General features: G+C 36.7%; 1 protein-coding gene across 2 annotated transcripts in view; it reads right to left on the bottom strand.

Moving 5' to 3' along the window:
- klhl4 (kelch-like family member 4) overlaps positions 1–13,262 on the bottom strand; it is a 38,430-nt gene that overhangs the window by 11,480 nt on the left and 13,688 nt on the right. For both annotated transcript variants that reach the window (XM_015030531.1, XM_015030453.1), the window contains exons 2-7: positions 11,727–11,894; positions 9,371–9,507; positions 8,441–8,637; positions 5,016–5,228; positions 2,256–2,442; positions 1,951–2,175 (exon numbers count right to left, since the gene is read on the bottom strand). In XM_015030531.1, coding sequence (XP_014886017.1) covers positions 1,951–2,175; positions 2,256–2,442; positions 5,016–5,228; positions 8,441–8,637; positions 9,371–9,507; positions 11,727–11,869 — 1,102 coding nt within the window. In that variant the 5' untranslated portion in view covers positions 11,870–11,894. The remainder of the gene's footprint in view (positions 1–1,950; positions 2,176–2,255; positions 2,443–5,015; positions 5,229–8,440; positions 8,638–9,370; positions 9,508–11,726; positions 11,895–13,262) is intronic.

Consider the following 13,262-nt stretch of genomic DNA (forward strand, 5'->3'; position numbering starts at 1 on the left):
GGGTTAAGAGAAAAGGTAGAAAAAAAAATTTTCCTTTAAAAAAAGGAAAAAAAAAAAAAAAAAAAAAAAAAAAAGATTAACGTATAAATAAGTGCAGGGGAATTTAAAAAAAAAAAATTTTTCAGTTTTTTACTTAATCTAAAATAAAGTTTTATCAATAGAAAGCTACCTGTCTGATTTCCTTTTAGAAATAAAGTAGGTTGAATGAAAATTATTTTAAATCTAAATGTGCCACAGGTTTAATTTTGGGTTTAACTATAACAAGCTGATTTTATTTTTACTAATGATGCTGTCCTGACCTTTCAAATTGTAATATTTTTTTTTTCCCTATCAACTTACTGATGTAGTTTCACCAACATCTCCTTCTGTTTTGCTGGGAAGGTTTTTCCCACCTTGTATGAATGAAGCTGATGCCCTCAGGAAATGGAAAGTCTGTTTTGAATAAAGAGCCTATTAGAAATTAATTGCTCTATATCAGTCCTAATTTCTATAATACTGGACCTTGTTAAATTTTTACCAAAATAGCCTTCAGTTAAGGTGTTAATCTTCTTTTTTCCTTTTTTTTTTTTGTTTGTTTTGTTTTGCTTCTTTTAATTGAATAACGATTAACCCTGAGAAAATATAGAAATCTAATCCTCTTTTAATAGAGAGGTGAAGAATTTATCCTTGTGTGGGTTTTTGGTAGATTATGACGTAATTTATGTATGTACTTTAATATAGTTTAATGTACCTTCCCCAATCCTGCAAATACAAAGAAGCAGCATTAGGTTAATTTATTTGACTTTTTGTGATTTTATGCTGCTTGCGATATAACACAAAATGTTTCTACTCAAACATATAATCAACCATTCGTCTTTGGTTCAAAAGTCAACAAACATTCCTATAATAAAGCATGCATAAGCAAATAAGTTTCCAAGAGTTACTGACTAGAACTCCACAGAGATATAGTTCTCATGCTGAAGCAAGTTGAGACATTTAGCAGATCAAATTTCTTAAAAACAGGAAAGACTATAAAACAGCATTGTTATTTCTCATTCCAGTCTAAGAGGAAAGTGGTTTCCAGCAGCAACAATGTGGGGGATTTTTGAACACAATAGACTTTTTTATTGTTTAACCCTTATTTCCTTTGGTGAGAGTTTTTTTTTATTTCCAGGGGACATTAGGCTCCAGACTCATTCAGAGCGACTCTGTGGCTTTTAATAAAGGTATTTTTTCTTAACAACTGGTAGCTTTCTAATGGAAAAAAACAAAAAAAAACAAACACCAAGTCTTTCTTGTCTCCCCCCCACAACGGGTGCAGTGTGGAGCGGGCGTGCAGTAGTGCTCGCAGCCACCAACTTTAAATATATTCAAGCTGAAAATATGCGCAAAAATAAGCAAAAGCTGTGAGAAACATTTTGCTTCAGGAAAAATCAAAGACAGCGCTGGTAATCTGTACAGTGTGCTCTCCTGGGCTCGCTGATACCTCCTACCACACTGGGCGAGTGAGCTGAATGCTTTGACAAGATCTCCCTGTTCTGTGAGCAGGACCTGTTTCAACTGCAAATCAAAACCCTTCTGATATGAGATGTGTTGGGCAGGGAATGATAAGGCAGAGCAGGGTCAGTACAGCTCGCTAAGCTTTGATAGGGGTACGGGAAAATATCAAATGTCCAGGGGGAATAGTGAGATTTTTTTTTTTTTTTTCTTTTTTTACAGGATGCTATTTTTGACCCTTCTGAACTTCATCCAGCAGTTATTAATGATGCAAAACTTCAACTGAGATGCTAAAACCATAAACAGAGTCTTAGATAAGCTGGTATATGTAATTAGATGACTCACAGTGATAAACCTGCCAAAAATAACAACTTTTCCACATGCAATTTCCTATAGTAAATGACTGTATGGTCCTATATAAGATATTTTATCGAGACTCGTCTATACTGTTTCCTTTCCACTGCCAACACTTACCAAGCCCATGACGGTGGGTGGACATTGGAGGCATAGTTGACCAAACTTTGCTGACAGGATTATAGCATTCCACCATGTTGGACGTCTTCAGCCCATCTCTCCCTCCGACTACGTAGAGCTTGTTGTCAATCACCGCCACACCAAACTGCAGCCGCCGTCCGTTCATGACTCCAACCTGGACCCAAGTATTTGTTCGCAAGTCGTACTTCTCGATGGTGGTGGAGCCTAGAAAAGCACCAAATACAGTTTTAGTAATTGATCAGTCAGTCTGTACTGGCAAACAGTGTGTGTGAGCTGCTATAAACCTTTCGTAGCGTCCATTCCTCCCACAGCATAAAGTGCACCCACTGTGGACTTTCTAGGTTTTGTTCTTGGGCTCTGAAACATGGGCCGTCGTTCGGGCAGCAGGTGGTATTTCATGGCCTCCATCAGAAGCTTTTGACATTCCAGATCATCAGAGAACATCTTGTTGTTTTCCAGATCTGCAAGGAGCTGGATTGCATGGACAACATTCAAAATGTCAGAATTTTATGAGGAACTCTATGGATAATAATTATCCCATTTTATCAAAGTAAAATTAATTTAGAAATTAATTCATGAATATTTTTTCTTTTTTTATTGTTGAAATTTACACACTTCATAAAAGTGTTTTAATAAAAAGGCAGGCAGATGTTTTGATTTTGTTGTTGATCTCTTGTAGATTTTTCTCTTTTAGTTCTGGGTTTAGGATATAGCCAGCATGTCTTCTTTCTACACTAAGGTTAAACTTTCCTTTTCTAAAATACTTTTAGTTCAGACTACTTGAGGTAACCTTGTCATACTCTGTCTCTTATGTTTGTATAGTCTTAGAAATCTGGGGAATGTCTCATTATATTTTATCCCTGTTCTGTTGGGCAGAACATGCCAAAAATGATAAAATAATAGTCAAAGAGCCACCTGCAGTGACTGTCATAACACTGACAGTTTTTGTTCTATTTCCAGCGTTATTGTGCCCATCATGCACATTTTTTATTTCTGTTTACTTTCAACGTGGACATTAGCTGCTCAGTTTTTTTTTTGTCTCCTGTCTGACTGTGTTGAATTGTACAGTTTTATTCTATATTTTTAAGTAAACATTAACACCTTATAATTTCAAATTCAATTTGAATTTAATCTCAATTGGATGGAATAATGAATTTTAATCTGTGACTAGCTGAGTCTAATTTATCTTGTTAAGAAAGAGTTTGAATTTATTTTCATGTAGTAGATGTTAGAGAAGGGCCCTGTCTGTCAGATGAAATATAAAGATTTTATTCTTTTGTGCTCGGAGCAATGGAGCTATCTGATCACTGTCATATAATAAAGTGGCATAATATCTGATTTATATGAGATAACCAAGACATTTATCAAGCTACTTTAGGAGGACTCTCTTGCACTATATATTATTTTTTGAACTATTTAGAAAATTCTCACTCACACAAATCCATTTAACCCAGAAACTACTAGATGAAAAACGGTAAATCGTATACTAAGAAGTTCTTATACTGACATGTTCCCATGCCCACAAGTACTTTTAAAAACCCTCCATTATTCATTCAAAGCAACACTTCCAGCTCTGACAATAACAGTTATTTATTTTCTGTTTACTTGCCTCACGGAAAACAACCTCTCCTAAAGAAGTGGATGAAATATCTGGTGTATTAGATCATATTTTCAGCATTTTGTTTTATTTATTAAACCATCTGCTGCAGTGTTTTTTGGGGTGGGGGCGTTTGCAAGCACTAGTGCTGTGGGTGTTTTTTTTTTGTTTGTTTTTTTTTTTTTTCCACCTCTCTCCATTTTTCCTTAATAAAATAGTGAAAATTATGTGCATGATAGGTTGTAGAAAGCTATAAATTAATGAAGGGGAGGGATAGTTTTACACTTCTTGCCAATAAGGACAAAAGAGGGAATACGTTTGAAGCTACGTGTATTAAAACACTTTTTGAAAACAGATTTATGCCTCGTTTTCACAGAGTGGCATGGCATGGATGGGTACACTGTTTCGTGGTTTGGTTTATTCAGGACAGTGTTTCTACTGCCAGTTGGACTCTCACTGGCCAACCGGGATTAAACCCAAACACCTAACGCTCTAGTTAGTATGTCTCACGCTTGTCTAAAGCAGTGATGTTTTCTGTTCACCAGTTAATGGACTATGTTGGGTGATTTCGATATCTTCATCCTCATAGTAAAATACTATTGTCCCATAGACCTACAACTGACTTGGGCCCAGGACTGGTGCAGTCGGGGTCGATTACACGAGCCACTTTTACAGTAGAAACAGAGCAGAGTACCAAATCTCACCGACCTGTGTCTTACCGCTCAGCAGAAATGAGACATTGGCAAATTATCTTTTTGTAAAAATACATAGCTACACATCAGATATTGTATAGTGAAAGACATATAGCTCGAAAATTATTAGCTTAAGATGGAGTAGAAATATTTAAACAATGACACACTTTACATGTAGATATTATTGGCAAACCATGGAAATCGTCTTGCATGGTTTTTTTAGGTGGTTAATAAGAAAATATGTAACATGTTTGAAATTAAATTAAAATGACTACATCTCTAACAAAATAACAATTTTGTAATTGTAATAAAAAATGTATCATATTTTTATTACAATTGTATTGTGTGTATGTAGACACACAAGGAATTAAAAATGTAAGTATAGGCAGAGGCCAGTTATAGGCATAAAGATGAAATTGGAAAAAAAAAAACAAAAAAAAAAAGTTCATCTTGCAGTGGATTAAATACATCAAAGGCGACACGAGAAACAAAGTAACCAATTGTCTCATTATGCAATATGCTCTATGAAGAACAAAACAACAGAAAAGAAGAAAAATTCTGCAAAATAAGCACTTTAGACAACAAAATTAATAAATAACATTACATCAAAATTGTAATCCAAATCAATATTCTATGAAGAGCTAAATGCACTGGGCTACATGAAAAAACACACTTTCAGTCCTAACTTTCAAAGTCAACTGGTGGAACATAAAAACTTACTGTCCCCTAATAATGGGCTTTCTCAGTTCTCTCACCTGTGGAGGAAGAAGAGGAAGGCGGATGTAAGCGAGCAGCACCCCGAGGTCCTGCTGTCGATGCTGGACATCAAATCTCACCCACATCATCAAAGCCTGAAAAATTGTTTCTTCATCTGGAACGTTGATGTCATCGCTGGAGAGCAGTTTAACAATCTCGGCCGTGGGAAGCAGCAGGAACTCCTGGTTCTGAATGACCTCCAGGAAGTGCTCCTGGAACAGAGAGGAGACACAGAGGAGACAGATAATCATCAGTTATTAGGAGGAGAGTACGCTCGCTGCAGAGAGTGTGTGCCTGTGCGAGTGTGTGTCAGAGTGGCATTTTACCGGCTATGGCGATCAAGTATGACAAGGACAGAGAGGTGAAGACAAATGAACAAAGGTAGATAGTGATATTTCTACTCTAGTTTCTGTGTGGTATAACTGAAACTATAATCATACTTTTACTGAATGTAATTTTATATTTTTTTTTTATTTAAATAACAAGTTACAAATAATAGCTAAAAGCCTCTAAAAGCCTTTTATGAGAAACATACAAATGACTGCCGTTCCCCGTATCGAGTTCCAAGCATTCCAGGATTTGTCTTCTATTTTCCTTTCTTGAGATTAATTTTCCATCTCTTGGCCAGAGGCCCAGCCAATATGACAGCACTGCATGGCTACGTCTTCAAGGTCTTTGTCTGTGGGCATTTCCATTAGAGACGATATACTGTGGAAAAGGCTTTCTTGTCTCTGTGGATCCATACCCACATCCAAGATTCAAGCACTTGAAAGACATGCTGAACAGTGTTTGGCTGCAAGCATGCCTTGTTTATTCTTCAAACAAACCAGCTGAACATTAATTACCAAGTTGCTGCAGCCACTTCGTGCTCACTTTAGAGTGAATGCCCGTAAATTAAAAAGAACAACCAAGCTATTGATCATCAACTTGCAACAAATTACAGTTACTTGATCCAATCATTATGAGAGCAGGTTTTAGAGGCTTTGCACAGAGAGGCTTAATGAAATGAGGAGCATGTATTGATCTGTGGTGGTAAAGCCGAGGAAGAAAGTTCAGCCAAGCCTTTGATGCCGCTTTAGATCGGTTATTCCTGCTTGCGTGTTCAACACAGGTGAATATAAAACTGGAAGCTAAATCAAGTTTGCTGTTAGGTGATTTAAGATGCTGTGTCCTTAATTGCTCCTCTTGTTATCTTCCTGGGAAACAAGATCAGCAGGGAGAAAGAGTTTATGCCTCTCGTACGACTAAACAGTAATAGTGTAATGGGAGGAAGGAGTTCCTTTAATTATTTAGGGAGAACATTCAGACTACAGAACCTTGTAAAAGTAATAGGATCTTGATTTTTTTTTTTTTTTTTTTTACATTTTGTTTTATTAAAACTACAGAAATCAATATGTTCTATGAAGGTGTTTTTGTTATAGAGCAAATGAAAGCAGTGATTTAAAGGGTAAATGTTAAACATATTTATAGAAGTATTTAATAAATAGAGGTTGGGTGTGCTTCCAAAGGAACATTAACCACACACTCTGAGTTGTAGCAACAACAACAACATGTGGTTTCTTAAAAATCTGTAAATGATCCACAGGGGTGTAGTTGTTTTTATGTATGCCTTTGTTACTAAATGGTCTTAAGTACCAAAATGTTACTCTGAAAATAGAATGTATTCCTTCTTGTTGGCATAGACAGCTGTTAACAGATGTTTCTAAAGTTAAAGTTAAGAGAGCATAAGTGAAGTATGAGCTTCAGACTATTTTAAACAGATATGAAAAAGTACCATTTTGAAAGTCTTAGCAATTTTGTGGAAAAATACTAACCCTACCAGGGAATTTTTTAGAAAAAAATCTCTAACTTGGTCATTAATTTTAACACTGGCAACTGCAGTTAAAATGCAACGGTGTAATAATAGCTCCAGAAAGCCATGTTTCCTGGAAAAGGTTTCCTTAGTGGAAACACGCTTTAAGACTCTTGTTGCTTGGCCTTTCAGTTCAGGTGGGAAAGCATGTCTTTGCATTGCACTTTCTGTCTGGGATACTGTTTTATAACATAACCCTGGAATAAACCTCTCATCAGTGTTTCACCAGACCTGTTTGCTGTGTTCTTTGGTCCTCATTATGCTTTTGTTCATCAATGTTCTTGGAAAAAAAAAAACATCTGAGTCCTATAGATCAGATGTATATATAGTGACAATAAAACACAAACAAATGTGATCTGCTTAGGTTACTTTTAAAGTTAATTGATTGCATTTTATTAAAAGGCATTAGGGGATTGAATATTCATGTTACATACCAAAAAAAACCGTGTTGAGCTTTCTCTCACGTCAGATCTATACTTTCTGTTGGTCTGTTACAAACTTTCAATTAAAGAAAACTGAAGTTTGGGGTTTGAACATGACAGAATGTGATATTAGTACTTTTGCAAGGCCTTAAAAATATGATTTCAATCTGAAGTGATAAGCAAAAGTGACAAGTGTTAAGTTCTAAAAAACTGACTAATGATTACAAATGTATCTATATATCTACATGTTTTCTACCATAAAATATAAAAGAGTTTCAAAAAGGAAGGATGTTAGAGGCTTGGCTGTTTTTGCTCAAACAGGGAAACTGAACTTATCAAACACAACTCAGTCCACTCCGAATGCAGCGGATGGTGTAACCAGGAAGTCCACAGCTCTCCCGTCTCATTACTGAAGTCATTGAACAGGAAGCTGGACCTCTTGTGCAGTTTGATGATTAGATTAACCTCCTGGACTCAGACGGAGGCTATGTAAACCGAGCGAGCAGATGTCCTTTAGGAGATAACGCCTGCATCATTCTGTCATTTCTGCATGGCTGGAAAAAAAAAAATACGGATATGTGGCTGAATCTTAATCCAGTGCAAATATTCTTTGCAGAAGTAGATGGAAATGGCTCACATGGCGGTGCAGCTCTGACAGCATACAACTCAATTACATAAAGTTAAAGCGTGAAATTATTCCGTTTCTATTATATTCCCTCGTTCAAATACCAGCCGCTTAAATTATGAGATGTAAATAACCAAGGTACCAGTGCTTGATTCTGTTATAGAAAATATTTAAATTAGCTCATCTATAAACAAATCCATTTGCATCATAAACTTTGTACACAGAATGGATTTTTATGTGAAAAAAAAATAAATAAGGACAACAAAATTCAGAAATGCATTGAAAAATCACTTAGAGTATATTTTGAATACATAAAAAAGGAAATTTAATTGCAGTGGTAGTCTTCAGAGTTAATGTTAGAAAAAGAAACCCGTCTTGGTTTGGTTTATTTACCACATTAAACACCGGTTTATAGTTTTTATTGCTTTATCTGACCATGTGCATCCCTGCAGTAAAGACCCTTACTGCAAAATGAATAATTCAGTTCACCACGTAATTGCGATGTAGCTCTGTTTACCATCCTACCATGGTGTAGTTGTGAGCCACGTTCAGCAGGTCGACACAGCCTTGGGCGTCTGCAAAGGATCGTATCCCAAGGCAGTTGGACGGATGAAGCTGCTTCATGAGGAAGCTGCAGCAGACCTGGATGACTTGTGAAAGCTGGAGGAGGCATGCTGCCGCCAGTAAGCTTTCAATGGTCTCCTCTTTCAGCTCAAGGACGCCTGTAATGTCATGGCATAGACATCAACATCATATTTCGTGGCAGAATATTTCCATGATGAATAAGAATACTGGTGAAAGCAGTTTGTGCTAAAGGAATGGGTACGCTACCTTGCCACAGTGAATGTACAGTTGAAACAGATATTTGGACACAATAAATGAAAAAGATACAATATTTTCTAAGACAAATTCAGATTACCAAAATCATTTATAGTTGCCTGAAGGCCATAATTAAGAGAAGGAATTAAATTATTATTACTATTTTAGTTAAAGAGTTTGCATAAATTCAGTCTAAAACAATTTAGACAATGAATGATGCCATGCCTTTCTAAGTTTTCATCCACACTCAATGGAGGCACATCTGTGTATTTAAAGGCAACACTTTAAATATGCTGCTTCATTTGTGGAGTCATAGAAAAATCTATAGGATTATAAATGTTTATGTGAAAGAATGCTTAGAAGCAAAACACACCCACTTCAGGTTGTCTAGACATTGTTTGTCAAGTTATTTCTTAGCAAAGTGATGTTAAGAAAATGTATTTCCTGCACATTGCAGAAGATTTATTAGAGCCCATTTGTCTGTCAAAATAAAATAAAAAAAGATCTTATCTTGAAGTTATTCTCACTCTGCAAGCCAATTGTTGAATTACCTTATTGATCCATTTTAATCATGCAGGATTACAGAGGGCTCATAAAATCATATAAAAGTCAGTGAATTTCTTTATAGGCACTCACCAGTGTAGGCAAAATGTACCAGTGATCTGAGGGCCTCAGGATCCACTCCCTCCATCTTTATCTCCTCTTGCTTTGCCTCTCTCACATCGCTGGTAAACATAGCAGCAAAGTAGTCCGAAACTGCACTTAAGACGAGCCTGCCATGAGGGGGGAGAAAATGCATTTAGCTGGGTTTTCTTCATAGGTTTGCGTGTCTGCTGGGAAATGTGGACGGGGTAAAATGTAAAGAGTGTGTTTCTTTAAGTGTAGCTCTGCACTTTATATAAAAGCAAATCTTTAGAGTTTATCTGATCATGTTCTGTTAAAGTAATTACCGTATATCATGTAGCTACTGTCCGATGTTTCCCGCTGTGCTGATGCTGCTTGAGTGGTTTTATGCCTTTCAAGGTCACTAAGAAATTCCCTTCTACTATATAAGTCTACTTAGTCGGTGAATGATTACATCACACAATCCCAACAGCAATCCTTATTTCTGCAGGCAGATATAGTGCCTCACAATAGTATTTTTCACCTTACACCCTAAACTTCAATCTACTGAATTTTATGCAAAGTATGAATATAAAAAAGAACATAATTGTGAAGTGTAAGAAAAATGATCCATCATCCGTATTATATACCTGCTCCTCCTGACAGGATTGGCAGCTATTATTGAGAAAAAGGTGTTTGTAGTTGCCTGTGAAAGGGACACAGCAAACATGTGTGCTCTGGTCAGGTGAGACCAAAGGTAGCACATAAGGCTGCAGCATCATTCATTTCATGATAAATATATAAAATTAATTATATATGTAAAATGATTATAAATATATAAAAATGTTAGAATAGACAAAAAGAAAGAAAGAAAGAAAGAAAGAAAGAAAGAAAGAAAGAAAGAAAGAAAGAAAGAAAGAAAGAAAGAAAGAAAGAAAGAAAGGAAGAAAGAAAGAAAGCCAAAGTTCAGACCTAAATCAAGAATCTGAGGTAAAACCTTGAAAAACACTTTTCACAGATTCTCTTCATCGCTGGATGTGAGGTTTTTTTACTGCCACATACCCCAAAACGACTTGCAGACATAATTGTAGTGAATGTGGTTGTACAAATGATTGACTTATGGGTGCTCTGTGCAAATCAGTGGCACACATTTTACAATATTGAACAACATGTAACCCTTTAATTCAATTAGAAAATTATGCACTATTTAACATTAATAACATTAGTTTGTGGTTCTAAGGTGACAAAATGTGAAAAAGCACTTGTGTGAAGTACTGTCCTCATTTCAATAGTCGGAAAGATCAGATGGCATATTAATAAAACTATAACCTCTGGCAACAATGTTTTGATTCCTAAATTGTAGCTTCACATTAAACACAAATAAAGATGGGCAGGTGCTGAAAACAGTTAGCATACAAGAAAATCTTTTTTTCAGTTTGGGTGAGGAAACAAAATACTAATTGGCATATAGACTAATCTGATCAGAAAGAGCCTGTTGTTATTCAGAGTACATCATGTGATCTGTTCACTTCAGTTACTACGACTACCAGGCTATTAGGATCCAGTGGACAAATATTGGCACCTCTGTGCAGTGGAGCGCAACTTTTCTTTGCATCAGCCGTAATAAGAATTGGCAGAGGGTGTACTTAGATCACAGCAGCATAAATGTAGAAACAAGCCAGTAAGCAAGAAGTTTTCATGTTGGTTATTCAAGGATGCACCGAGAAGACAAAGGCTGCTGACAGGAATTGATTAATCGTGAGCTTGACCACTTACCCAAATTTCTGATATTTTTCCTTTCCTTAAAGTAACATTCTAAGTTGTACTAATCAACACTTGTCAGTATGCCCGTTGTTACTGAGGGAAGATCCTATTTTTATTGTCTGTCAGTGGTTTAAAATAAAGTCAGAGGAAGCACAAATGCTGTTTGGCTGTTCATTTAGGCGACTCCATCAAAGAGAAAGACCTTTATGGGTGCTTGTTATTTCACACCATCACCATTTCATTTTTTTTTTCAGTGTTGGTCACTTTCAAAAAAAGAAAAAGCTTTGGTACAAAACAAGGTTACATAATAGTTTTTAGCAGGATTTTGCTTCTTAAGAGAAATTGGAATTGGAAAAAATTGGTATTGGTGAGAGCAGTAAATCAGAAATAGGCCAAATCTTTGATCAGTACAGTTGTACAGTTATGCATGCATTGCATTTCAAACATCATCCAATTACTCTTTGGAATTATCCAAGTGTGTTGCAAACTAAGACCCAGGCCAAAGCTTTAACACATCCCTCACTAGTTTAATGAACCTCACAGAGAGTGGCAGCTTCACCTCTAATCTACAGCAGATGCAGGACTAATTAATGAAATGAAAGCAGGCAGAAGCACAAGCACCAACCTATGAGCCGGTATCTTGTGATCCCCTGCTATCAGCAGCACGTCACACAGCTGCTTGTGCTGGAGGTAGGTCTCCATTTTACGGAACGTCTGCTCTGCATGATTTGTGGCCTGGAAAAATTCATCAGAGGAGTTGGTGTTCATTCTGGACAAATTGCTCAGAACCAACCTGTGGAAAACAAGATACAAGAGATTCATTACCCCGGACTTCCGGATTATGATCTGACATCACATGTAGTGAGAAACTAAAAAGATGACATTACGTCTGCTGAATTTAAAAGCACTACGTGAATGAAATAAAATATAATAGCAAACTCTTATGATCAGTCTTGAGAGGCATGTGAGAATAAAGACAAAACAGTTTGGAAATTTTAATTCAGAGCAATTAATTAGATGAATTATTTATCCCGTCTGAGAATAAACAAGAAGCCAGTGGCTGTACACATAAAGATAAGCAAAAAGAGAAGCTTAGTTTGGCACACGACACCCCTGAATCCTTTTCCCTGCAGGACAAATCTATCTTCCGTGCTGCGCTAAGCTGAAACTAAAACTCTTATGTATAAACTCTGTACATGAGGAGATAGCTAAGTGCGTCGTCCAATGAGACAAGAAAGCTCCCCTATCTTTGCACCAGGATCCAGACAGAATGTAAACTCCTATTTGCTGCTCCCGTGTGTATCTGCAGCATGTTTGTGTGAGTGTGTGTCTTCCATAGAAAACAGGGACTTAACAAGCAAACCAGTCTGTCTCTTGCAACATTGTGGCGAGGCTGAGTGCCCTGGTCCCAACAGGCTGCTAGATTACACGCTGTTTTACAGGCATCCAAGTAATCCCTCACACTCGTGGAAAATAATGCAACCCCGTCACTCTGGTGTCCTTCACAGAGAAAGTCTGTTCATTGACATTTCAGGTTGTTTGCTAGGATACATTAACAACCGAGCTGTCTCTCCAGAAGAAATTCCCATCATCTCATGGACTTTTTGCTGTGCGAAGACTGATAGTGCAAAAGAAAATAGTACATTTTTGCTGGTTGAAGCAACACTTTGTGCCCATATTTATCGCCTCTCATGCACTGATATGAAAGCTGCTTTAACTGGTTAAATTACAGATTTGTCAATAGAAGCAAACTGCAAATCCAAACTGTAATGCGTGGCAGCATAATGTATTGGCACACATAGAGATTTATACCGCAGTAAAGATGGAGTGGGTTAGGGCTCCTATTGATGTCCCGTTTAACACGCTGTCTTAAAGTTTGGCTCCAAACATTTAACTTTTTTTTTTTTTTTTTTTTTTTTGTCTTTGTTTACCAAAAGCATTGATATGGTTCCTCTGGGAATGGTTAATGTTGTTCTGCAGTCATTGCAGTATCCTATAGTCTAATCTTTATTGGGTGACTTTATGCTAAATCCAAAAGTAATTTATTGCCCTGTCTGTGTATTCCCCACTGACTCTAGAGTCTTGCAAAGGAACACCAAACAAGACTGAATAAGCAATTGGGCCATAAAACAGATCCATTGCTTTTCTATTGGCTCCGAGG

Source organism: Poecilia latipinna, unplaced genomic scaffold, assembly GCF_001443285.1.
Source record: "Poecilia latipinna isolate Pla-1442-1.1 unplaced genomic scaffold, P_latipinna-1.0 Scaffold0, whole genome shotgun sequence".
Lineage (NCBI taxonomy): Eukaryota > Metazoa > Chordata > Actinopteri > Cyprinodontiformes > Poeciliidae > Poecilia > Poecilia latipinna.